General features: G+C 42.2%; 1 protein-coding gene across 10 annotated transcripts in view; it reads left to right on the top strand.

Moving 5' to 3' along the window:
* The window catches only part of TACC1 (transforming acidic coiled-coil containing protein 1), a 115,211-nt gene that overhangs the window by 15,842 nt on the left and 72,381 nt on the right, over positions 1 to 26,988 (top strand). For 2 of the 10 annotated variants that reach the window (XM_045070922.1, XM_045070921.1), the window contains exon 1: positions 9,971 to 10,133. The exons of 4 other annotated variants lie outside the window; for them this stretch is intronic. In XM_045070922.1, the coding sequence (XP_044926857.1) occupies positions 10,057 to 10,133 (77 nt within the window). In that variant the 5' untranslated portion in view covers positions 9,971 to 10,056. Of the gene's footprint in view, positions 1 to 9,943; positions 10,134 to 26,988 lie in introns of those variants that run through there. 4 more of the 10 variants (XM_045070923.1, XM_045070924.1, XM_045070928.1 and 1 more) reach the window with 4 other exon arrangements.

Here is a 26,988-nt window from a genome sequence, read left to right as displayed (position 1 = left end):
CACCACCTATCTTAGTCTCTTTGGGCTGCTATAACAAAATAACAAAATATCATAGACTGAGTAGCTTGTACATTTATTTCTCACAGTTTTGGAGGCTGAAAGTCCAAGAGCAAGGTGTCAGCAGAAGGTGAGGCTCTCTTCCGGAGTCATTAGCCAGTGCTTTCTAGCTGTTGTCCTCAAATGGTGGAAGGGACAAAGAATCTCTCTGGAGCCTCTTTTATAAGGGCACCAATCTCATTCATGAGGGCTCTACCCTCATGAGTTAAGCACCCCCCCCCAAAGTTTCCATCTCCTAATATCATCACTGTTGGGGCTTATTCAACATATGAATTTGAGGGAGACACAAATGTTCAGCCCATAGTAACCCCCATTAATGATACTTCATGTAAGTTGAACTTGGCACTTTCATCTTTATCGAATTGACCCAAACTTAGTTACATGGCCATACCTATATGCAACAGAGACTGGGAAATGTAGTTATTATTTTTTTTAAAGATTTTATTTATTTATTTGACAGACAGAGATCACAAGTAGGCAGAGAGGCAGGCAGAGAGGAGGAAGCAGACTCCCTGCCGAGCAGAGAGCCCGATGCGGGGCTCAATCCCAGGACTCTGGGATCATGACCTGAGCAGAAGGCAGGGGCTTTAACCCACTGAGCCACCCAGGCACCCCTGTAGTTATTATTCTTAATGGCTAAAAGTCAGGGTTGTTTTTTATTTGTTTGTTTTACTAAGAGAGAAGAGAAGAACACATATTAGGGAATATTAGTCTCTGTCACCTTAAGATATTACAGATTTAGTGCAATTATGCTTCCATTGCTCAATGCCCTTAAAATTGTCTTCAGGGCACATAGGAAATTATTTTCAGTATTCTAGATGAGTGTTCATCCTGTGGAGGTGGAATTGATTTTTGAAACTCGGTCACACAGGACTACTGTGATGAGTAAGGTGGGTGATAAAGCTGAGAATTACCATCCCATAAGAAAAATATATGGGCTTCTACCTCTGGATATTATGGACCATTCTGGGTATTATGACCATCCTTGCAGAAACTAACTCTAAAACCTGGATATCATATATAAGTGACTACCAGAAGGTACTGAAGAGGAAACGGAAATAGATTCTGGTGTGGCATGAGCTTGAGTAATTTTGGTTGATCTATCTTAAAGTTTGTTATTCTTTCATTTAACATACCATTTGGTAGTTAAGTCCATCTGTTAACTTTTTTTCAGAAATTTGCACTTTTCATCTCTAGAATTTGCCTGAAGAAGTACATTATTAACTTTAAATGGGCTATGATAAGTTAAGGATGTATTTTGTAATTTATAGGTCAACTGCTAAAATAAGAATGCAAACACTATAGCTAAAAGGCCATCAATAAAACAAAAATGGAAGAATTTATGAAATATTAAAGTAGTATTTTTAAAAAGTCAAGAAATGGGAAATGGAGAAGCAAAGAGAAAAGTAGGAAACAAAAATATAAAATCATAGAACCAGGGCACCTGGGTGACTCAGTCGGCTAAGTGCCTGCCTTTGGCTCAGGTCATGATCCCAGGGTCCTGGGATCAAGCCCTTAGTTCGGCTCTCTGCTCAGCAGGGAGCCTCTTTCTCTCTCTGCCTGCCACTCCCCTTGCTTGTGGTCTTTCTGTCAAATAAATAAATAAAATCTCTAAAATAAAATAAAGTAAAATGATAGATCCCAACCCAACTATATCAATAATTACACTGAATGTTAATAACCTAAAGACTCCAATCAAAAGACTAAAATTGATGATTCTTCTTAAATGGATTGAAAAGGCCAAATGTAACACCTCAGTGAAAAGGATATATAGATGACAAATAAACATATGAAAGATGTGCTACATCATATGCCATCAGGAGTCTACAAATTAAAAGAAAGAGATACCACTGCATGCCTATCAGAATGGCAAAAATTCAGAACACCGGTGACGCTAAATGCTGGTGAGGATGTGGAACAACAGGAGCTCTCATCCATTGCTGATAGGAGTGCAAAATGGTCCAGCCCCTTTGGAAGATAGTTTGGTAGTTCCTTACAAATAAATGATATGATCCAGCAAAAACATTCCTTGGTATTTACCCAGATTAGTTAAAAACTTTTTTTTAAAAGATTTTATTTATTTATATGACAGATAGAGATCACAAGTAGGCTGAGAGGCAGGCAGAGAGAGAGAGGAGGAAGCAGGCTCCCTGCGGAGCAGAGAGCCTGATGTGGGGCTCGTTCCCAGGACCCTGGGATCATGACCGGAGCTGAAGGCAGAGGTTTAACCCACTAAAAAACTTTTATACAAACAAAAATCCTCACATGATGTTTATATCAACTGTATTCATAATTGCCAAAGATCCCCTGAGTAACCAAGATGTCCTTTAGTAGGGGAATGGATAAACTGTGGTACCTCCAGGCAAGAAATATTATTCAGGGCTGAAAAGAGTTATCAAGCCATCAAAAAGACATGGAGGAACCTTAAATGCATATTACTAAATAAGACAAGCCAGTCTGAAAGACTACATACTGTTCGACCCTATTATGATGTTCCAGAAAAGGCAAAACTACAAAAACAGTAAAAATATCTGATTGCCAGGGAAAGGGGTAGTAGGATGAATAGGCAGAACACAGCAGGTTTTTAGAGGAGTGAAAGTATTCTGTATGATGCCACAATGGTGGATACATGTTATTATATGTTTGTTAAAACTCATGGAATGTACAATACCAAGTGTGAATCCTACTGTAAACTATGGGCTTTGGATGACGATGATGTCAGTGTTGGTTGTAACATATGTACCACTCTGGTGTGGGATATTGATATTGGGGACGGTGTGTGTGTTTGGGGGCAAGGGGGTACAAGGGAACTCTCTACACTTCCTGCTCAGTTTAACTATGGACCTAAAATTGCTTTAAAAAATAAAATCTATTTAAAAAAACAAATAGACATACTTTAAATATAAAGACTGAGACAGATTAAAAAAAATAGATGGCTAGAAAATGATTTATCATGTAAATAGTAAGTATGAGAAGGCTGGAGTGGCTATATTAGTATCAAACAAAAGAGATTTCTAAACAAAATGCATTACCAAAGATCAAGAAGGGCACTTCAGAATAATGAAAGTTTCAGTTAGTCAAGGTGACATAAAAATCACAAATTTGTCTGTGCTCAATAACAGCTTCAAAATATATGAAGCAAAAATTGACAGAATTAAAGGAAGAAATATGTAATCATAGCTGGAGAATGTAATGTCTCCCAGAAATTGATAGAGTAAACAAACAAAAATCAGCAAAGACAGAAAATACTATCAACCACATTGACTTAGTTGACATTTATAGAACAATTCACCCAAGAACAGCAAAAATGTATATTCTTTTCAAGTGTACATGATATGTTTACCAGGATAGACATATTCTGGACGATGAACAAGTCTCAGTACATTTTTTAAAAAAGATTCTAGTGTCAGTAAATTTTAAATTTGTTCTTTGACCAAAATTAAATTAAATTAGAAACAAGAACAGTAAGATAACTGGGAAAATCATAAATATTTGGAAATGAAGCACTTTACATATTCAATAAGTTAAAGAAGAAATGATAAGAAATTAGAAAATATTTTGTTCTGAATAATAATAAAAGTTTGCAGGATATGTTAATTCGTCCCTAGAGGGAAATAAGTCATAGCTCTGAATGCCTATGAGATAAAAGAATGCTCTTAAGTCAATTTTTCACCTTTCCATCTAAGTTTCCACCTTTAAAAATTAGAAAAAGGAGCAAATTAAACACAAAACAATCAGAAGGAAGGAAATAATGATGATAAGACAGAAGTCAAGGAAATAGAGAACAGGGAAAAAAGGGAAAAATTAATAAAACTTAAAGCTGGTCATTTGAAAAACAATAATAAAATTAATAAATCTCAATCGCAGCTGACCAAGGAAGAAAGAAAAAAAGAAAGAAATTGCCATATCAGTAATGAAAGAGAGGACTCTATTACAGATCCTTCAAACATTAAAAGAAGAACCATCATTATTATTTTTTTAATTTTTAAAGATTTATTTATTTATCTGTGGGGGAGGGTTAAAAGGAGAGAATCTTCATGCAGAAGCCCACTGAGCACAGAGTCTGACTCAAGGATGATCTCACTACCCATGAGATCATGACCTGAGCCAAAACCAAGAGTCAGATGCCCAACCAACTGAGGTGGTACCCAGGTCCTCCAAATACTCCATTATTAGTAATCTGAGCATCTTTTGCCATTAAATGTGACCATTTAGGTGAAATGGACCCATTCTGGACAAGATATAAATTACAAAGCTGACTCAAGAAGAAACAGAATGGTTGGATAGTCTTATGACAAAGAAAGGAAATTTAGAATTTAACATTCTGACAAAAAAACTTCTGGGTCAGATGGTTTCACTGGTGAATTCTATTAAACATTTAAAGAAGAAATAATACCAATCCTACAAAAACTCTTCCAGAAAATAAAGGAGGAGGAAATACTTTCCAACGTGTTTTGTGATTTACTATTATCTTGCTTTCAAAATAAAATGAAAACATGTTAAGAAAGAAAACTACAGATCAACATGCCTCATGAATATAGATGCAAAAATCCTCAACAATGTATTATCAAATCAAATCTAGGAGCATATCAAAAGATTATATGCCACAATCAAGGGACAATGCAAGTTTGGCTTGACATGTGAAAATCAATCAATGTAATTCAACAAATTAATAGAATATAGGAGGAAAATAATATGATTTTGATAAGTACAGAAATGTAATTTTTTTGAAATTGAGTACCTTTTATAATTTAAAAAATTTGGCAAATTATAAATAAAAGCAAACTTCCCAAATTGATTAAGGCAATCTACAAAAGATAACAGCTAGTGTCATGCTACAATGTGAACAATTCAATGCTTTCTACCTAAGATCAGGGAAAAGGCCAAGATGTTAGCTCTAACCACTTTTATTAATATTACATGGAAGTGCCTAGTCAGAGCTAGACACTGGTATATAGAGATAAAGAAAGAAGTAAAACTAACTTTATTTGCAACTGACATACAGAAAACCCTAAGGAATCCACAAAAAAAAACTATCAGAAATAGTAATGAATTTAGCAAGGTTGCAGAATACAATATACAATAATCAATTTTATTGCTCCATTTAAAATAGCATAAAGGAATTAAATAACATTTTCCTTGTTGTGGAAGGAAAAAAAAACAGCATAAAGGGGTGCCTGGGTGGCTCCTTCAGTTAAGCATCTGCCTTTGGCTCAGGTCATGATCCCAGAGTCCTGGGATGAAGCCCCACATGGGGCTCCCTGCTCAACAGGGTGTTTGTTTTTCCTTCTCATTCTGCCTCTCTCCACCGCTCATGCTTTCTCTCTCTCTCAAATGAATAAATAGAATCTGTAAAAAAAAAAAACAAAAAACAAAACAAAAAAAAACTTAAAAATAGCATAAAAACCTTTAGGAATAAATTTAGCAAACAAAGTACAAGACCTAGAGGCTGAAAACTATAACATTACGGGAAATTCAAGATCTCCATAAACAGGGCTATTCCAAGTTCATGGATTAAAAGCCTCAATGTTGTTAAACTATCAGTCCTCCTTAAATTAGTCAATAGATTTAGTGTAATTCCTATGGAAATCCAGACAAGGTGTTTGGTTGTTGTTTTTTTTTTTAAAGAAATTTACAAATTTATTTTAAAGTTTGTATGAGAAGACAACTGAGAATAACTAAAACTAGAAAGAAAAGAACAGTGTTGGAGCACTTACGCTACCTAATTTCAAGAAAAATATGTGGCTCTTGGGGCGCCTTGGTGGCTCAGTGGGTTAAGCCTCTGCCTTTGGCTCAGGTCATGATCATTATCTCTGCTCAGTGGGGAGCCTGCTTCCCCTTCTCTCTCTGCCTGCCTCTCTGCCTACTTGTAATCTCTGTCTATCAAATAAATAAATAAAATCTTAAAAAGAAAGGAAAAAGAAAGAAAGAAGAAAGAAAGAAAGAACTGTGGCTCTTGCAGAAAGACTATGTGGCCCTTACTAACAATATGGAGTAAACCTAATTTTATCCTTTTGGCTTATAAATTAGCATTTCAGTAACTTCCAAAAATGGAAAGGTCGTGCAGCTCTGAGATAAGCATGTGATTTCCCAGGATGGCTACTATGAAGGGTAACACTCATTTGGCATGATTGCTGAGGAGGGAAATCCATGTTGAACATGAGCTTTGTGATCAAGACAGAACTGGGTTTAAATACTGGACACACTACTTACCTCTCTAAACTCCAGTTTCTTCATCTTAAAATGGGGGGCACAGTGTAAAAATTAAGGAAATACAGTAGAGGCTAAGCTCTGTGTTATAACTCCTGAGCTAACCTACCTGGCTTCCACGCCTAGCTCCTGCCGTTTTGTAGCTGTGTGGCCTTGAGAATGTTTAACCTTCCCCTGCTTCACTTTACTCATTTGTAAACTGAGGATACTAAAGTGCCTTTAAACATTGTAATGGACATTAAATGAGTGAATAAATCTACAGCACTCCAAACAGGCTGACATATAAAAAGTACTCAAAAATCTGTCCTACTGTTATTATCATTTCCCTGTATTATGAGGACTAAGTGCGGTTACTTTCATCAAGCCCCAAGCAAAGCCCCCGGTATCTACTAAATGCTGGCTCTCATCCTTCTGTGGAGCCTAAGCAGCATTCTAAGGGTAGGGTTTGACATTGATGAGTCTATTTCACAACATAGGGGGCAATCATAAATTTTCATTTCTTAAATTTTCTTTCTTTGCTCTTTTTTCAATGTTTAAAGAAATGCCTACCAAATTATAATGCAAAATGGAAACCTTAACACTGGACATCAAATACTACCCTTCCAAGACTCCATCCCAGGCCATAGATCTCCTTTGATCCCAACTGGCCATCATGTTTAGCAGCCTGCTGCCCGGGGGCTGCAAAATGCCGCTGCCTCCCTCCTCTCCTCTTCCCTTTCTTCTCCGTCTCTGGGTGTTTTAGGCAGAAACTGCAGGAAACCATAAAACAGTCAGAAGGCTCTCTTCTCCCTTTATTCCATATCAAATATAACAGCAAATGGTGTCCAGCTGCTATCCTCCTGCCCTCCCCTTGAAGGACAACTCCTCAGCTGTGTGAATAGTTCTGAGCCCCAGAACTGGCCTTACTCTCTTGGTCAGTGGGTCAGATGACAGCACGGTCATCCACAACTTATCGCAGGCCTTTGAGGGCACAGCTGCAGAACCACACAGAGGGAGAGGAAGCACTTCCATCTGTTTAATAATTTTCCTGAGAGAAGGACTCAGATTGCAATGGTAACCCTTCTAATTCTTCATTAGCGATGCTGAACTTTTAAATGTTGCGTTCCAACTGAAATATAAAAAGCCAGAAGGATTTTAAACCAAGAGACATTAAGCAGAGGATTTGTAGATATCCCAGAGCCTATTCCTCTGTGGGAGATCTGCAGCCAGCTCAGAGATAAGGAAACAGAACTTGGCTTTGCTTCCATGTGAAGGGCCGGTCATAATACACTGGGGGGAAGAGGGCTCTTTGGGTCTCTCAGGTCTATCCTGGGCATTTTCCCTGAAAAGCAGGGAAGTTTCCTAAGTTTACTTCCCAAAAGATAAGACTGCACCTTCACTGTCTTCACTCCCCTGGGTCTGGAGCCCCAGCTGCCCATCTCTGTTCCAATCAAGGCGGCAAAACCAGTAAACACATCATCTACGCAGAGATGCTCTTTGGCCCCCTCTAGACAAACTTTCTCATTATTTTGTAGACTCTTTTTGGCTTCATTGTCTTGCTTTCTCTGCATCACAATGGGATGTGGTCTTCACCATTCCTTTTCTTTTAAACAAAAGTGATGTTTAGTAATGTTACCCTCTGCCTTTCTCCGCTAATAATAATAAAACTTTCCCCAACAGCCCACCTTATCTATCCAGTAGAAAGAAAATTTCCCCTTCTTTCCCTTCCCCTCCTGTTTTCCCCTTGGAAGGATCCACTGGGAATAAAGACCTTTCTCACTAGGAGAGGCTGAGTGCTCCTCTGAAAGGGACCATGGCTCTGACTGGGTTATGTTTGCATTATCAATGGCACTTCAATCACATTGCCAAACTATTCCAGACAGAACATGTGGAGAATGTAAGCTTTTTAAAAATCATCTGCCAAGAGTCAACTTTGCTTCAGCTATTTGAAATCCTTCCCACACGATCTCAATTCCCAGTCTCACTACACTTTTACTAATTAATGTTTATTTTCCCATTCCCAAATACTCTGCCTGTATATGCCTGCAATGTGGCAGCATCAAAACCTCCTGGCTGGGTTAGAGTGAAGATAATGTATAAACAGGAAGTCAAAATTCGACATAGAAAAGGATCCATTGTAAAAAGAAGTCTCCCTTATGAGTTTTCCCACCCTTTCTGGAAACATTAAAATGTAGGCACATACGTCTTTATTGCCTAAAGCTTCCAGTCAAGAACAAAGTTAATATTGAACACCATTCTGTGTGCTTTGCCACAGTCCCATTCATTCATATTGTGTATAAGGCAGGATACAGGCACTGTTCCAGGTACTAAGCTTGCATAGAGCTTATGACAAGAATTATAGAACTCATATTCTAGTGGAAAGACAGGCAAGTAAAGAAATAATTACAAAATAAGATCGGTAAGTGCTGTGTTAGAGGAATTAACACATGGTGTGGGAACACTGGGGAGGAAAATGATAACGTGCATTTATCAACAATTATTAGTGTCAATGATGCACCAGGCAGTGTTGGGGGAACAGGGGAAACAAAACAATCCCCGGTCTTTGCAGAGTTTATATTCAAATGGAAGAAACAGGCAGTTAACAAAAATGATGTACTATCAGGATGCAGGATAGTGTTACAGAAGGAAGGTCTGAGTTGGTCTGGAAGGCTAAATAGGTGTTAGCAGAAAAGGGCATTCCAATCTTTGTTGAAAAACAAGCAGAACAAAACACTGGGACGGGGGCACCTGCGTGGTTCAGTGGGTTAAAGCCTCTGCATTTGGCTGGGGTCATGATCCCGGGGGTCCTGGGATTGAGCCCCACGTCGGGCTCTCTGCTCAGCGGGGAGCCTGCTTCCCTTCCCCTCTCTCTGCCTGCCTCTCTGCCTACCCTACCTGTGATCTCTCTCTCTCTGCCAAATAAATAAATAAAATCTTAAAAAAAAAAAAAAAACAACACTGGGACGGAAGAGAGATGGCTGGAGAGGAGGGATGTAGGAGATGGGGGTGGGTGAGCGAGGGCATGAAATATTCTGCAAAGGGAGTTATTAGGTACATCATCAGTGGATCACAGGTGCGACGGGATGATGGGGGCATTTTCCACTAAGACAGAGTTTGGAAGAGAAGTTATTCCAAACTGAAGGTCAGAACCAGAGGGAGCTTGGAGATAAAAATGAACATAGCCCCTCATCTTAGAGATGAAGAAGACTCGCGGAGGGTGAAGTAATTGTGTGTGTGTGCGCGCGCGCGCACACACACACACACACACACCACCCGCACCCCCCCTCACCCGCCCCCTACTGGTGCTTCCCTGCAGAGCCACCCCCGCCCCCCTCGCCTGGAGCAGGGACTCCCCCGGCGCCGCCGACTGCCCCGGAGCCGGGCGGGCAGACGCCGACGGCTTGAGGTCCCCGGGGCCCGCGAGGTGCGCCCAGGCCTCCCGCCCCCTCCACCTGTCTTCGTTCGCCGCCAAGGGACTTCTCTGCTGGGAGTGCGGGGCCCGCATCCCCCCCGGAAGCGTCGCGGGGGCGCTCAGCATCTCCCGGGGCGGGAGTCCCGGCCGCCGTGCAGGCCAAGCCCTGCAATTGGCGGCGAAGTTGGCTGCGCCTCGAGCAACGCCCTTTAGCCGGCTTTCCCCGCCGCCGGGACCCTGAGGCCCCGCTCCCCGCCACCCGCCCGCCCCACAGCCCCACCACGCCACCGCCCCACCCTTCCTCCCCCGCCCTGCCGCCTCCTCCCCGCCCAGGGTCGGGTCCGGCCGGCGCGCCGCGAAGCACGGGCGGGCGCAGCCAGGGCGCCGAGCTCCGAGCTATGGGAGGCGCGCACTCTCAGAGCCCGCGGGGCCGCGAGCCGGCCGGGGACAAGCCCCCGACAACCCGAGAGAGCGCGTGAGTCCCGAGCCCTCCCCGGGGTCGCCGTTGGGGGTTTGCGTGCCAGCCCGGGATGCGAGCGCACGGCGCCTGCCCCTGAGGGTTGGGAAGCTGGGGCTCCCGCCCGCGCCTGCGGGGACCGGGGGCTCCGGGGTGGGCCTGGTGGGACGTCCCGCCCCGAGCCTGGCCCTGCGGGGTCCCGGGGCGCCCGGCCACGACCCCACCGCGACACAGTCGCTCCCAGGCGGGGCCGCTGCTCTGCGCCTGTTCACGCTGCGCGGGTGGGAGAAGGGGACCCCGAATTTTCCCGAATTCGTTCCAAGCAGGAAAACACACGTGTCCTAAAGGGTTCCGAAGTATTCTCGAGACAGCTATTTGCAGCGGGGTGGAGATAATCAGAAAGGAGCTCGAGGCTCCGGTGACCTGGCCAGTCAGTGCGGGCCTTCGGAGTCCCAGAATTCGGATGCAGTGCTTGCTGCTCCTAAGAACTCCCTCTCTTGTTCGCTCATGATGATCTCAGAAAAAGGGCTGTATTGTAGCAGCAGCAATTAGGCTTTTGTTCTGGGACAAAAACAATTGGGGACACCAAGTAACTGAAATGCAAGCTGCGAAGGAACATTTTTAGAGAACGTGATTTAGAGCAAGTTAGCTGCCGGGTTGGAAAGGTGGCCATGCTTCTTGCCAGAGAGGATGCACTGAGAGCGCCTTGGGAACCCAACAATCATTAAGCTTTTAATTTAAAATAATTTTAGAACACGTCTGTATCTTGGAGGTGAGGTCATGTTGAGGAATCCATACTGTATTTTAATTCAGCCAATGATGAAGTTTTTTTCATTTGAGAAAGATACACTTAGGCTTCCCATGTGTAGCCTGGGCCCTGGGAGGGCTTTTTGGTCGTTCTTTGGTTATCTTTTTGGTGATCTTTCCGAGGCAAAGTAGCTTTCTGAATTTCCATATGACAGACATGTTAGTTATGCCTCCTGATGTTTATGGTCACCGAACTTAGTTCAGGAAGCTTATTAATCATATAGATAGCTGAGAATTATCCAGCGTGTAAAATGTGCAAAACACTTACTCTGTTATTTAATCCCCAAGAACATCCAGTTAGTTTCTCTCATTGCCGTCATTTTACTGATGAGAAAACCGAAGGGCGGAGAGATTAAGTGACTTGTCCAAGGTCACACAGCTAGAAAGTGGTGAGCTCAGGTTGGCTGACTCTAGAACTCTTGCAGCTGCCTTCCACAGGAGAGTTAAGGCTATCTTAGGAAGCCAACTTTTGTCTCAGCTGGCAGAATACATCTCACTTTTTTTCTTTAATTCTTCCTGAATAAGGGAGAAACCTGAATTAGCCATGCTTAGTACCTACAAAGAGGAAATTGACAAAGTCAATTTAACCTTTTAAAAAGCGAACACAGGGCACCTGGGTGGCTCAGTGGGTTAAAGCCTCTGCCTTCGGCTCAGGTCATGATCCCAGGGTCCTGGGATCGAGGCCCGCATCGGGCTCTCTGCTCAGCTGGGAGCCTGCTTCCTCCTCTCTCTCTGCCTGCTTCTCTGCCTACTTCTCTGCCTACTTGTGATCTCCATCTGTTAAATAAATAAATAAAAATCTTTAAAAAAATAAAAATAAAAAATAAATAATAAAAAAAAAAAAGCGAACACAAGCAGCAGTGTAAGATTGAGATGAAGTTAAGAGTTCTGGAAGCATAGAGCCATGGGTTTAATTCTAGGCTCTGCTCCTAGAATTATCTAGGAGCAATTATCTCTTTCTTAACTTCTCTGTGTCTGTTTCCTTATTTGTAAAATGGGAGTGAAAACAACGTCTGCTTCACATGCTGTTCTGAAGATGACATAAAATCAGGTATATATGAAAGACAAGTTATCTCTAAGCAATATAAATATCTCTAAGTTTATCTCTAAGTAATATATTGTTTTAGCCAGGGATAAAAGTTGACTAATCTTTGTGAACATGTTTACTGTGTAATTTGAAAGTAAATATTGGAATCATTCACTGCTAGCATGTTGAACTCCGTGCTTCCCTTGTAAGGTTCAGTGGCTAGGGTGAGGAATTTGATTGTTAGATTAGCCAGTGACTTAGCAATAGATAGAGAAGATCTCTCTTCCAGTGAGGTTCTTACGTGGACCTTAGATATTTAGCAAAGCTGGCCTAAATATGATCAACATAAAACCCATTTTTGCTCTTCACCTGGGAATACAGCCCAGAGACGTCCTTCTCTACTTAACTGAATACATTAAGAAGCACATAAACTCTTGTAGGCAGTGACAGGATTATTAGGTCCCAGATTGTGCAGACCACACTGCAAACCACTTGGTGTGCACCAGGTCAAAGACTAGAAATATGAGACTCCATTCCTGTAATATGAAAAGCTAAAAGTATGCCCTTTATCCAAGCCCTGCCTTATTTAGCTATAGAAGCCACAAGTCTCTACAGGGTCTGAGATAGTGGGGGATTCATTGTTAATGTCACCCGGTCGCAGATTTCCTGCCGGACATGTGGCTGTCCTGGATAACACTGACCTCAAGGAAGTCTCCTACTCAAGCCTTTTCAGTTGCATTTTCAACATCTATTGTTCCTTAAAAAAATAAATAAATACATGAAAATTCCAGAAGGAAAGCGTTACTACGGGCCTTTGTCTTTCGAGGGAGAAATTATGTTTCAGGATGGTCACCATTAATATTGCAGAATAATTTAATCAAGTATTAAAATTAACCAGATAAATCCCTAATAGCAGAACTCTGTTGTGAAATATAAAGAAGTATGGATGTACATGAAAAGAAATGTCTGGCTTTTGTTTGTTTGTTTGTTTTACTGAGTTCCTGTGTACAATCTGGCTGAAGAAATGCCCAATTTTAAGATTATGCTCATTACAATTAAAAATTGTAGCTGTCTACCTTCCCCAAACCCAAGGAAACAAAATTGCTGGCTTTGGTAAGAAGCAGGGGAGATTTTACTTCATTTCTTCAGGGAGGCTGCACGATGTGGTGATTAGAAACAGAACCTGTCAAGCGAGGCAGACCTGGGTGGGCATCCCAGCTAGCTCGCCTACTAGCTTAGCTTGGGAAGCCTCGGAAAACAATCACTTAATTCTTCTGTGGGGCAGAATTTCTACATCTTTAACATGCCAGTAATCGTGGGGCACCTGCATCATTCGGTCTGTTGAGGATCCACTCTTGATTTTGGCTCAGGTGGTGATCTCAGGGTTGTGAGGTCAAGCCCAGAGTCAGCTTGAGATTCTCTCCCTCTGCAACAACCGCCACCCCCCCACCCCCGGACCTTGTGTGGACGCATGCGCTCTCCAATAAATCTTTAAAAAATAAATAATTAAATAAGTAAAATGCCAGTAGCTGTTAACTACTTTTTAAAGTAGTATATATCAGTGCAGCACATAGTACTTGCTAAGAGCCCCTACCTGAGTTATTATAATGTTTCTATGTAAATGCACCTATAAACTAGAGGTTATGGCTGGGCTCTTTGGGATATACATTTTTGAAGAAGGCAGGGTCTTTTCTGAAGGGAAGGTTGACATGTGTCCTAGTTCAGCAAGGCCTCTTAGAAAAGAAGCAAGTTCTCTTGAGTTAATCTTTTTTTTTTTTTTTCTCAGTTAATTTACATTTTCCAGAAAGAGCACTATTCAGAGGACAGATGTGTGTTTGGGAATATGGCCGTTTGGTGAGATGTTTGAAACCTCTGATTCCTTAGGTGGTTGGTTTTGGCAGATTTGTGGAGAGATTTGAAGAATGACATAAACAGAGCCTGTTATTCATTAGGGAATCCAGCGTGTGACTAATTCAACTATAGCTTGTTGAACTTGTCTGCCTGGAATGCAAGATATGCACCTGCTGTCAATCCTTACTGAATTTCTAGACCAATCTTTGTTTGCATTTGGACATCATCATGGGATAGGACAGTGGCACTGTTAGGAGGAGTTTCTAAGGTCTGGAGTGGTTTTGCCATGGGCCTTCCTGATCACATGAATTAATTACAGGTTCTACAAGGTTCTAGTGAATTGCAAAATCAGCAACAATTAAACTCAAGTGCCTCTTGATGGGCAAGTCACCGTGGGACAGATGTTCCTGACCTGAAAAGGAAGCTCTGGCTTTGAGGTTTTAGAAACACAGGACTCAAAATAAGTAAATTTGGGAAATAATATTTCTGAAAACCATTGCAATTTTTCTTGTCATTAAAAATATTTAAGTTCCCGGGGCGCCTCGGTGGCTCAGTGGGTTAAGCCTCTGCCTACGGCTCAGGTCATGATCTCAGGGTCCTGGGATCAAGTCCTGCATTGGGCTCTCTGCTTGGCAGGGAGCCTGCTTCCTCCTCTCTCTCTCTCTCTCTGCCTGCCTCTCTGCCTACTTGTGATCTCTCTCTGTCGAATAAATAAATAAAATCTTTTAAAAAAAATATTTAAGTTCCCAATTGCTATAGATATTTTTTAAATACCCATGTTTAAATGGCCCCATTCCCTGTGAGGCCAGCACAAAAGGAAAAATGGTCAGAATTGGAAAAACAAGGGGATTATTTGTGTGTATATGTTGAGTTTAGTGATCACAACTTCTAGACCCTGGGGGTAATTCAGATAGTAACAAGGTTAATAAGGGAAGAAAAATCTTCTGAAAAATCATTAAAAGATAAAGTAGTTGGTCTATCAAGGATTGAAACTCTAAGGAGGTTCAGGTATAGTTTTGTTCCACAATTTCTTCCCTCTTTTCAATTCTGTGGCCAACTGTGCCCCACCCCCACTTCCCCCCAACAGCTTCTCCCAGCTGGTACATGTTTGTACTAAAAATCGAGAAGAGAAGGGGCACCTGGGTGGCTCATTTGGTTAAGCGTCCAACTCTTGAGTTCGGCTCAGCTTGTGAACTTGGGGATCCAGCCCCGAGTTCGGCTCTGAGCCCAGCCAGGAGGTGTAATGTCCGAGTTGGTTTGTAGACAGTGGGCTGCAGGGTGTAAGAATTTGTTAACCCAAGGTCAGGAGATGAACTGGTCGCATTCAAAGGGCCACAGCCCGTGGAGGCCCATCCTCTGAGGAAGCTCACTTGGGCTCTCGTGGGATTTTTTCTTTTTCTTATGGTGAAATACACGTAACATAAAATTGACCATTGAAATCATTTTTAAGTGTACACTTAAAATGAAGCGGCATTAAGTATGTTCACAGTGTTGTGTGACCATCACAAACACCCATTTCCAGGCCTTTCTTGGCATCCCAGACAGAAACTCTGCACCCATTAAGCAATAACTTCTCATCCTCCCCTTCCTAGCCACTGGTAACCTTTATTCTGCTTTCTGTCTCTATTGCCTATTCTGGGTCCCTCCTATAACTGGAAGCATACAGTATTTGTTCTTTGGTGTCTGGCCTACTTAACTCAGCATCATGTCCTCAAGGTTCATCCTTGTTGTAACATGTGCCGGACCCAGAAATCTATAAAGAAAATAAATCACTCATAATTTCATTACCCAGAGATGACTGTTAATATCTTGGTACATATTACTCTCTCTTTTTTTCCCAGTAAATATATTTTTCAAAAGTGGGGTTACACTGTGTAACCCCACTTAACTTTATTAATATTTCTCTGTATCATTATACTGAGAGGGTACATTATCTACATGTACCATAGTTTATTCAATTTTTTCCTAAATGGTTGACATTTAGGTTGGTAACTGTTCTTGCCCATGTAAATATACAGTTAGTAAATATCCTTATAATTCATTGTACATCTTTGATTAATGACTTAGGATACTTTCCTAGAAGTTTAATTATAGGATCAAAGACTGTGAACATTCTGAATGTTTTGTTATATGTTATATATATTACTGTATATTGTCAAATTATCGCCCCCAATCTAATATTGATTACACTCCTTCTCCCTCCTCAGCAGTATAACATCCTTTCCAATGCTAGGCACTATCATTTTGAATCTTTGCCAGTTTGATAAGAAAAAAATATATAATCTTGATTTAATTTTTGTGTCCATTATCAGTGAGAGTGGACTTTTTTCCATATGTTATTAGCCAACTGTAATTTTTAATTTATTTCTATTAACCAATTTGTACTGAAGTACTAATTTTTTTCATATTTAATTGTGAGGGTTCTTTATATGATGAGGTCAGCTAACATCTGTTGAGTGCTTGCTGTGTGTTAGGAGAATGTTAATGTCTTAACATACATTAACTTACATGATTCTCAAAATAGTCCTATAAAGTAAGTACGATTTTAAATTCCTATTTTATACATGAGAGATTTAACAATTTGCCCGAGGTCTCACAGCTAATGAGTGCTAAAATTGAAATTTAAACCTAGACAGCCTGAATCCAGAGATTTATATGCCTAGCTGTTATGTCATGCAAATCTAATAACCCTTGTCCACCATTTTTTTGTTGTTTTGAAGAGGAGGGTTTTTTTTAATCTTTTTTATTTTTTAAAAGATTTTTATTTATTTATTTGACAAAGATCACATGTAGGCAGAGAGGCAGGCAGAGAGATAGGAAGGGAAGCAAGCTCCCCGCTGAGCAGAGAGCCCAATGCAGGGCTTGATTCCAGGACCCTGAGATCATGACCTGAGCCGAAGGCAGAGGCTTTAACCCACTGAGCCACCCAGGCGCCCCTGGAAGGGGAGGTATTTTTAAAGATTTGTTTGTTTATTTATTTGAGAGAGAGCATGCACTTGTGCGTGGGGGTGGGGGAAGAAAGAGAGAGAGAGCGCGAGAGAGTCTCGGAAAATACTCCCTGCTGAGCACAAAGCCCAACACAGGGTCTCACAACCCTGAGATCATGACCTGAGCCTTAAACCAAGAGTCTGATGCTTAACCAGCTGAACCACCCAGGTGCCTCAAGGGCAAGGTATTTTCTAAATTAACTTTTTATTTTAGAACAGTTTTAGATTTACAGAAAAATTCAACAGACTTACTGAGAGTTCCTATAGATCCCACACAGAGTCTCCCTATTATCAGTATCTCATATTAGTATAGTATTTGTTATAATTCATGAAACCATAGCTGATATATTAACTGAAATCTGTCTTTATACAGATTTACTTAGTTCTTATCTGATATCCTTTTTCTTTTTTTATATAAGTTATTTTTATTGTGTGAAAATGTCATAATTCACGATGACATAATTCGTGATTATTCAGTTAACTGTCTGCCTTCCTTTTAGGTCATGATCCCAGGATCCTGGGATCGAGTCTCGGGTCAAGCTTCTTGCTCACCAGGGGGCCTGCTTCTCCCTTGGCCTGATGTTCCCCCCGCTTGTGCGCTCGCTCGAGCTCTCTCTCTCTCTGACAAATGAATAAAATCTTTAAAATGAGTGAACGAATGAATGCAGCCTGAACTTACAGTCTTTTTCTATTGCAGAATCCCATCCAGAATACCACATTACATTTAGTAGTCCTGTTACTTTTTAATATAAATAAACCTATCATGTTTTCCTGTAGGGTTTCTTCCACTGCTTTTATGCCTAGTAAGTTCTTCCCTATCCCAAGATGAGATAACTATTTTCTTTTTGTAGTTTTCTTTTTAATACGCCATTAACTCTATCTGAAATTTCTAGACTCATTAGTGAAGGTAAGGCTTTAATGTTTTTGTTGTTTGTTGTTTTCAAAAAAGCTAGCCAGTTACTCCAGTACTAGTCTTAAGTAGAGACAGTCCCTGATTTACTATGGTTTGACTTAGGATTTTTCAAGTTGATGGTGGTGTAAAAGTCACATATGTCCAGTAGAAACCATACTTCGAGTTTTGAGTTTTGGTGCTTTCCCAGGCCCGCCTTAGGCAAGATGATCCTCTGTGATGATGTTGGGTTGCGTCAGGGAGCCCCAGGCCTCGATTAGCCCCACGATCACGAGGGTAGACTATGCCTATGCGGACCACCCTTCTGGTTCTCTCCGTCAGTCCACTGTTCAGTCAGTCACAGGAGATGTTCAATGCTTTATTATGAAGTAAGCTTTGTGTTAGGGGATTTTGCCCAGCTGTAGGCTAATGTGAGTGTTCGGAGCACATTTAAGGTTGACTGACTAGGCTAAGCTGTGCTGTTCCATAGTTTAGGCATATGCATTTTTGACTTAATGATGTTTTCAACTTATAACGGGTTCTTCAGGACGTAAATTGAGGAAAATCTGCTTTAAATAATCCCTCCTTTCCCACAGGTTGTAATACCATTTTAAAAATTGAGTATTAAGGGCGCCTGGGTGGCTCAGTCGGTTAAGCATCTGCCTTTGGCTCAGGTCACGATCCCAGAGTCCTGGGATCGAGCCCCACATCAGGTCTCCTGCTCAGTGGGAGCCTGCTTCTCCCTCTTCTCCCTGCTTATGCTCTCTCTTGCTATTTCTGTCACTATCTCTCTCTCTCTCTCTCAAATAAGTAAATAAAAATAAAATATTTTTTTTAATTGAGTATTATAACCTCTCGCTCCTTCTGTTTAACACTTGTTGGTTTTTCTCTTTCCATTCTTATCCATTCAACAAATATTAACTGACTACCTTCTTGTGTTCAGGCCCTGTGAATATTATTTATTATTTATGTAGGAATTTACATGAGCAGAGAAATGCATTTTTAAATATTTAAAATCTGAGTATTCATTCATAATTTGAGAGGCAAGACATTTGCCAGAGAGTCAGAGGAGAGTAGAGATGACTTTGGGAATGGAGGCGGGGGGCATATGTGGAACTTGGGAAAAAAGAATATTCACAATTGAGCTTTTTTCATAGATTTTACACTGATGTAGGTCAATCTGTGGTTCATTTGAAGGTTTCATTTTATTTTGTTATTTTTTTTAAGATTTTATTTATTTATCTGACAGAGAGGGAGATCACAAGTAGGCAGAGAGGTAGGAGAGAGAACGGGAAGCAGGCTCCTTGCTGAGCCGAGAGCCCTATGCGGGGCTCCATCCCAGGACCCTGAGATCATGACTTGAGCGGAAGGCAGAGGCTCAGCCCACTGAGCCACCCAGGCGCCCCTGAAGGTTTCATTTTTAAAAGTTTATCTTCCTGTTTGGAAACAGTAGTGCCTTCAGATCCTCAGGTCATCTGCATGCTGTCACACACTTTCCTTGGACAGTCTAGACTTTATATTTCATGGTAATATGATATAAAGTCCTTGTGGGTTTATATAAGGAATGGCAAATGATTAACCACTATTCTCTACTCATCCTTGATCTGCCAGCTCTTCTACCTGTAGAGACTTGGTAAATCCAGAGAGTAAGAGCATTTCTCACACTGACATTTCTTCATTTTCAGAATTCTCAATGCTAAGGATACTGTGGAGAATATATATATATATTGCCTGGACATAGTATAATTTTGCTTTGACCAATCTTGTGGTGTGCCTGCTGCAAATGCTATTAATAACAATTGTAGGCAAAAGAAATCATATTTGACTTGCTTAAATTTAGGGGTATTGCTCAGAAACTTTGGAGTCATATCTATTTTCTGAAAGCAGGCTAGTTCTGTTTCTAATTTAACTCACACATTTGTCTCCTATCATAAGTCCCCATAAAAGCCCAACAGCGTGGTATGTCACTGGTAAGGATGAGAGCCCGTAGGAATCTTACAAAGATGCTATACTCTCGAGCACCAGCTCTTAAAACTCCTTTGGATCACAGATCCCTTGGTAATATGATAAAATGTCATGTAAACCTATTAAAAATGTCGACTTTTTCCAAATGAAAATACACATATATACAATATATAAAAGTTAGGAGTGTCAGGGATCCTGAAGCAAATGCATTATCTTGTTTAACCCTTTCCTAGACCTGGGGCACCTGGGTGGCTCAGTCAGTTGAGTGTCTTGGTTTGACCTGACTTCATGACCTGAGCTGAAACTCTTGGTTTCAGCTCAGGTCATGATCTCAGGGTCGTAGGATCGAGCCCCATGTTGGGGTCTGTGGTTGGGGGGGGGTTCTGCTTGAGATTCTCTCTCCCTCTGCCCTTTCCCCTGCTTTCATGTACTCTGTCTTTAAAATAAATAAATGTTTGAAAAAAATATCCTTTCCTATACCCTATGAAGTAGATATTATTATCTCAATTTTACAGTGAGATAAACCGAGGCCTAGACAAAGTTAAGAAACCTGGAGGAGGTTAAGAGCCAGTAAATTGTGGAGCTGGGATTCAGTCTAATGCACCTCGCTGAAGCAGAAGAAACAAAATTACCAGTCATTTCCAGTGTCAGTTGGCCACATAGGCAACTCATTAACCAGCAGAGGCTTCCGTTTATCTGCTAGAAAATAAGTTTTTATGGCTTGGTCCCTGGTGATAACATAGTTTCAGCAAAGTAAATGTTTGAGAAACACTGTCCTGCTCATCCTGTAGATAAATACCCATTTACTCTATTGCATTTACACAGAGCAGATAGAATGCTTTTCCTGGGTTTCTCCGCAGAATTATTTTTGTCTGTGAGTCTTGCTTTCCTAACAACTGCAAAATGTTATGTTTCTATGGCTACATCAAAATTGTTCTTAAATAGGGGTTTGAGAAAACAAAACTAGGAAGGCTTAGACGTGAAGTAGTGATGGGAAGATGACTGACATTTTACCTGAGAGACATCACCTTTTAAGCATTTCTGAGTCCAGTCCCTTCCCCCATTCCTTACTTTGCCTTCGCAAACTCGCACATCCACTGGTTCCACGTGTGTGCAGCCACGGTTCCTGGTACAAGTCCAGTGGCCGGTAGTGATGACATTTGGGAACACAAGTCAAGTTCTGAAGAACATGGGCCACCTTTACAGTTGATACCTGAAGTGGTTGTTGGAAAGTTCCCTTGAGGACAAGATTAGGACCAAGAGATGTGTCCAAATTTCAAAAGTAGCTGACAACAGCCGTGGGGGAGGGGAGCAGCAGGGAAGAGAGGGAGAGGTACGAAGGTGTGGAGCTGGCCTCTTTCACCTGCTTCTTGCCAGGTAGAAGGCGCTGTTCTCAAGTCCTCCCACCAGGGGGCGCCATCCACCATCCGCTTAGTTCTTGGCGGCGGCTGGTTTGAGGTGAGATGGTTTCTTCAGGAGACTCCTTTGCTGGGGGGGATAAAATGAGAGTCATCTGATACCAACTTATAGTACATGTCAGAGAAAGGAACACAGGGACTGAGGGAGGATGAAATTGAATTCTTCCATACTTCTTTTACCTTCTGCTGGGTGGGATCCTGACTCTCCTGGGCGTGCATTCTTCACTCCAAACCCCATGGTTCTGAGCCTATTTTTTTGTGGCTTCTGAGAAGTTGGAAGTCTTCCCTCTCCTTCATATATCGTTCATTGGTATGCAAGGGATGAATTGCAGGAGAAACACCCTGTTTTTGACATGGGGCGGGGGGGGACTCATGGTGACTTTTTGTATTCATGGAAATACAAACCTTGAAGAAACTCTCTTTAAAAACTGTTTGTTGGGGCGCGTGGGTGGCTCAGAGGGTTAAAGCTTCTGCCTTCAGCTCAGGTCATGATCCCAGGGTTCTGGGATCGAGTCCCGCATCGGGCTCTCTGCTCAGCAGGGAGCTTGCTTCCTCCTCTCTCTCTGCCTGCCTCTCTGCCTACTTGTGATCTCTGCCTGTCAAATAAATAAATAAAATCTTAAAAACAAAAAAAACAAATAAAAACTGTTTGTTGATTGAATGTGAGACAGAACTTTCTGGTGCCCCCTGGCGGTTGCTGTAGCTCCTGGCTGGCAAATCTGTAGAGCAGGTTTCATTTGCAGAGAGCGAAGGGGACCCTAGTGCCCCCCTCACCCATCAGGATGCCCATTCTCCTCCTCCTCCTCCTCTTTTGTTTTTTGGTGTTTTATTTTTAAAATTAATTATTTTTATTAACATATAATGTATTATTTGCCCCAGGGGTACAGGTTTGTGAATCGTCAGGCTTACACACTTCACAGCACTCACCATAGCACATACCCTCCCCAAGGTCCATAACCCAACCACCCTCTCCCTACACCATCCTTCCCTCAGCAACCCTCAGTTAGTTTCATGAGATTAAGAGTCTCTTACGGTTTGTCTCCTCCTGATCCCATCTTGTTTGATTTTTTCCTTACCACCCCCCCCCACTCTGCCTCTCACATTCCTCATATCAGGAAGATCATATGATAATTGTCTTTCTGATTCACTTATTGGCTCAGCATAATACCCTCTAGTTCCATCCAGGTCGTTGCAAATGGCCAGATTTCATTTCTTTTGATGGCTGCATAGTATTCCATTGTATATATATCACATCTTCTTTATCCATTCATCTGTTGATGAACATCTAGGTTCTTTCCATAGTTTGGCTGTTGTAGACATTGCTGCTATAAACATTCCAGGATGCCTGTCCTTCTAAGAAGTGGGTTAGCCCAGCTTTTGAAGAATGTATTTCAGAGACCAAAACCCAAACAAAACCAAATCCAAGCTTGACTGGCGCTTTCAGTATCTCTTTTTCTCAGTCTTTGTTTCCCTAGGCCTACACTTTTAAATTTCTCCTTGTGTTTCTCATTTTGCAGTCCTTTCCCAGTTTTATGGTCTTTTTCTTTTAAGTGGAAGTTGTTTTTATACCCCTGATGATTGTCTTATTTGATTGATTCCATATCCCTATATGAATGAATGGTCAGTGGGGCTGGGGCTTGTGTCAGGACTGAGGTGTATGAGAAGTGCATATGCCTGTGTATGCGTGTGGCGGGGGGGGGGCTACGTGTGCCCGTGTGTATGTATATATGTGTGTCTCTGTGTGTGTACCAAACGGGTGTGAGGAGGTGTGGATGGTGGGTGGCGCCCCCTGATGGGAGGACTGGAGAACAGCGCCTCCTGGAGGGGTGTGGTGTGTGTGTGTGACAACGAATGGGAGTAATTGTGTGTGTGTGTGTGTGTGTGTGTGTGTGATTCTGTCGTATGTATCTGTGTATGGTGTGCGTGTATGTGGGTCTCTGTGTGTGACTGTATGTGTGCAGTGTGTGTGAGGTGTGTGTATGTGGGGTGTGGGTGTGTGCATGTGTGTGTGTACACACAAACATGGGCCTGTGTGGCTGGCGCTGATTTTCCCACACATCCTTCCAGAGCTGTGACAGTCGCAGGCATAGAGATGTCAGATGACTGTGGTTTCCCCTGCTGAGCTGAAGAGCTGTATTCAGGGCTGTCTGTGTCTTGAATAGAGTATGTATGAATACTCTGGCTGACAGTATCAAATTCCAGATTTCTCATGTTCTGTACAAAGCAGAGAGGTTTTTTGATGCTACATTATTTATCAGCATGAAAATTGCTCCCAAGGAGCAGAATAATCTTGAGGGGAGCAGAGACTTGGGCTCACATTCCTCTTTTGCCATCAGCAACGTCACCGAGCTCGGGCTTCTCTCCCTTCCTCCCTCCCTCTTTTCTTCCTCTCCCCCATACTTTTCCCCTTCACGCATTTGAAAACCCTCTATGGAAGCTGAATCATGGGGTTTCCTTTTTTGGTCATACTTGAGCTTTCCTCCACTTTCGTCAGGCAGAGGCTGGGGATGTGTGAAACAAATCAGTGCCTTGCATTATGCTGTTTATAATGTCCCTGCTCTGTATGTCGATTTCAGAGAGAATAAGCAGTTCCTTTGGCCTGCCTGGCCCATGCTGAGAGGCACTCAGTAGATGGTTTTGAATGAGTTAATTTTATTCAAGTGTAGATACTAAAGATAATTCTGAATATCTTATTTGAGGGGCAGGAAATCAACCCCCATAGGGAGAAAAGACAGATTCCAGCATGAGGACACTTTAATAATATCTGAGCGTTAGGGAGTTTCTTTAAATGTGGCCCTTGGTGGTGCTGGTGAGGGAGAATGAATCCTGGGAACATCTGAGGCCAATTTTTACCAAGCAGATGTATCAGGAGTCCTGGAATGAGGCTGAAGAATGTTACCACACAGACTCCTCGTATCCTTTCCTGGCAGCCACCAGCCTGGGAAATATGTCTACCAGCTGTCATTACTTGAGGCTTACAGAGCTTCTTAAATAAAGGGATTATTGAACCAAGAGGCCAATGACTAATGAAAATGCCCATCAAGTTGGCTAATCCCAGTGCAGAGTCACATTTGTGCACATACTGTCTGCTGACATCACTCTAGGATTCCTGCTGAATACACTGCAGTTACCATGGTAAAGGCCATCTCTCCTACAGGTGGCTCCTGTGGGCAGCTTTCAGCATGTCTCCCTCCCTCTGGTTGCTGGATTTTCTTCCGAATCCTGTCAGAGGGCCCAGGTTTGATACAGGAAACAGGAGAGATAGTGGTGACCAAGTTTAGAGAGGTTGTCAGGAGACGTAAGTTGGATGGGCTTGGGTTATGTGCCTTTTGCAGAACCAAATGTGGGTGGGCTGTGGTGGTGGTGGGGGGGCGGTCAGGGGACTGGCTGTGGAATGTGGTGTTTAGTCAGGCCTGACTCACTCTCCCACTCCTGCGTCAGGAGCGGGAGACCCAAACCACAGGCCCTGAGCGTGGGAGGGAGTGGCTGCTCAAAGAAAATGGGACTTTTGCTCAGAGAATGGGTTCATGAGTCTAGGCAGATAGTACAGGTGTCATCTCGGGGCACTGTTGTGAGGTTGGTACTGGTTATGTAGTGGGCTCCCGGGTCCTGTTGAGGTAGTTCAGAATATTTCGAATGAAAGGAAATGGTAAGTGCAATTCAGTCCACAAATACCATTTTGTGGAGGAAATATGGAATTTGCTGTTGATCAAAAAGCTTTTTTGTCTTTAGTTTGGAAGTTAGAGACCTATACCCTGTGTAGAGAGGGAGGGTCTGCAATGTGGCTGTTTTGCACTGGAGAGTACACAGAGGCTGTACCTCCTTTACCCCTCCCCCACCCCCAAGTTTCTAATTTGGCAGGTTCAGAGTGGGTCTTGAGAATTTGCATTGCTAATTCCCAGGCAGTGCTGATGCTGCTGGTCCCAGGACCCGGAGGAACTACTGATTTAAGGCAAAGGACTTAAACACTCCCATTTACCAAAGAAAGAAGGAAAGGGAGTCAGCCACTGGTTCAATAAATACATTAATGGATGTTCAGACTTCCTTTAGCCATCAAATGTGTTCAAAGAAAACCAACAATGTCATTTCCAGCCAATTGCCATTATTTCAGATGCACTGTTGGTTAAGGTTGAGGGACAAGGCTATCTCATACACCGTCATTTAAAAAGGTTAATTAGTGCAGCCTTTCTGGAGGGCTGTTTTGCTATATTCATCCAAATATTAAAATGTGTTTTGACACTACAGTCCCATATCTAGGGTTTTAACTATTAAGAAATCATTGTCTCTGTGTGAAAAAATACATGTGTGGCATTGTTTGTCACAGTTGCACTTATAATGAGGAACAGTAAACCCCCTGAAAATCCCTCCATGGGGAACAAATGGTGTAAAAGTTGGTAGACAGGGAAGGCTTGCTGCTGCAACTGAGGGAGAGAGCAGAACATGGGCTCAACGGGGTCAGGAAGGGCACTGGTTTCATAACCCAGTCCCCACTTCCTCCCCTGGGGAGTGGAGTTCCAGCTGCAAAGTGGAGAAGTTAGGGATTAAGTCCTCACCTCTAGCACAGGGTGGTATGATATTTAAATCACAATGTGTAAAAGTGTCTGTCTGTCTGCCTGTCTGTCTATCCATGCTTGTAAGTACATGCTTGTGTATTTTTTTTTTTAAAGATTTTATTTATTTATTTGACAGAGAGAAATCACAAGTAGATGGAGAGGCAGGCAGAGAGAGAGAGAAGCAGGCTCCCTGCTGAGCAGAGAGCCCGATGCGGGACTCGATCCCAGGACCCTGAGATCATGACTCGATCCCAGGACCCTGAGATCATGACCTGAGCCGAAGGCAGCGGCTTAACCCACTGAGCCACCCAGGCGCCCCATGCTTGTGTATTTTTAAGAGGAGTATTTGGAAGTTTGTGTCTATTCATTCAGTCGTCAAGTATTATCCGCAGACAGAGCAAGGTAGACAAGATGCTTTGTGTTCATGGAGCCACTTCTAGTCGGGAATGACAGAGAATAATTAGAAAAATAGAAATAATTTGACGCCATATGTGCCTTGAAAAAGCTAAGAACAGGGTATATTGTTCACCAACATTTTAACGGTGGTGGTTTATCAAAAGCACAATTATGGGTGAGTTTATCTTCCATCTTTGTTTTTTTGTGTGTCATCAAAAACTCACCTTTTTAAGACCATGTTCCGGCAGGCCCCCCACCATCCCCCTGGAAATCTGTGCCTTTCCTGCTCCACCAACAATATCTGGACAGTTCAGCCCCTCACTCGCTTTGCTTTGGCTACACTTATCTGAAGCAGAGGCTCCTTTTTCATCTGCCAGGACGCTGTTACCCTGACACTTCCCACATCCATCCCTTGGACCTCAGCCTGTCCCCTCCCTGATTTATTTCCACTAACCCCCCACTCCCCTTGGCCTTGACCTTGGCCCCTGTGCTGTTCTGATAAAGCACACTTCACAGTTTGTAAGTTACATATTTATTTCTTTGCTTCCTAAACTCACTAATGCCTAAACTCATGTGGGCAAGGACTGGATTTGTTTTGTCATTTGTAAACTCTGTGGAGTGATTGAATGAAATAATGAGCATATGTATTATTTTCCCTTAAAGGTATTTAAAATACTTTTTAGACAAAGCACAATGTTATTTGTATAAAGAAATTCTTGGGGCACCTGGGTGGCTCAGTCGCTAAGCATCTGCCTTCGGTTCAGGTCATGATCATGATCCCAGGGTCCTGGGATCAAGCACTGGGCTCCCTGTTCTGCGGGAAGCCTGCTTTTCTGTCTCCCACTCCCTCTGCTTGTGTTCCCTCTCTCACTGTGTCTCTCTCTGTCAAATAAATAAATAAAATCTTAAAAAAAATTCTTTGTTTTATAAAACAGTTCAAGTTGCTTTTGAGGGTGACATGATGGGCTCGATGCTAGTCA

This window comes from Mustela putorius, unplaced genomic scaffold (assembly GCF_011764305.1).
Source record: "Mustela putorius furo isolate JIRA1106 unplaced genomic scaffold, ASM1176430v1.1 tig00003976_pilon_pilon_pilon, whole genome shotgun sequence".
Classification (NCBI taxonomy): Eukaryota; Metazoa; Chordata; class Mammalia; order Carnivora; family Mustelidae; genus Mustela; species Mustela putorius.
Note: the sequence above shows the minus strand (reverse complement) of the source record. Positions and strands in the feature narration are given on the sequence as shown.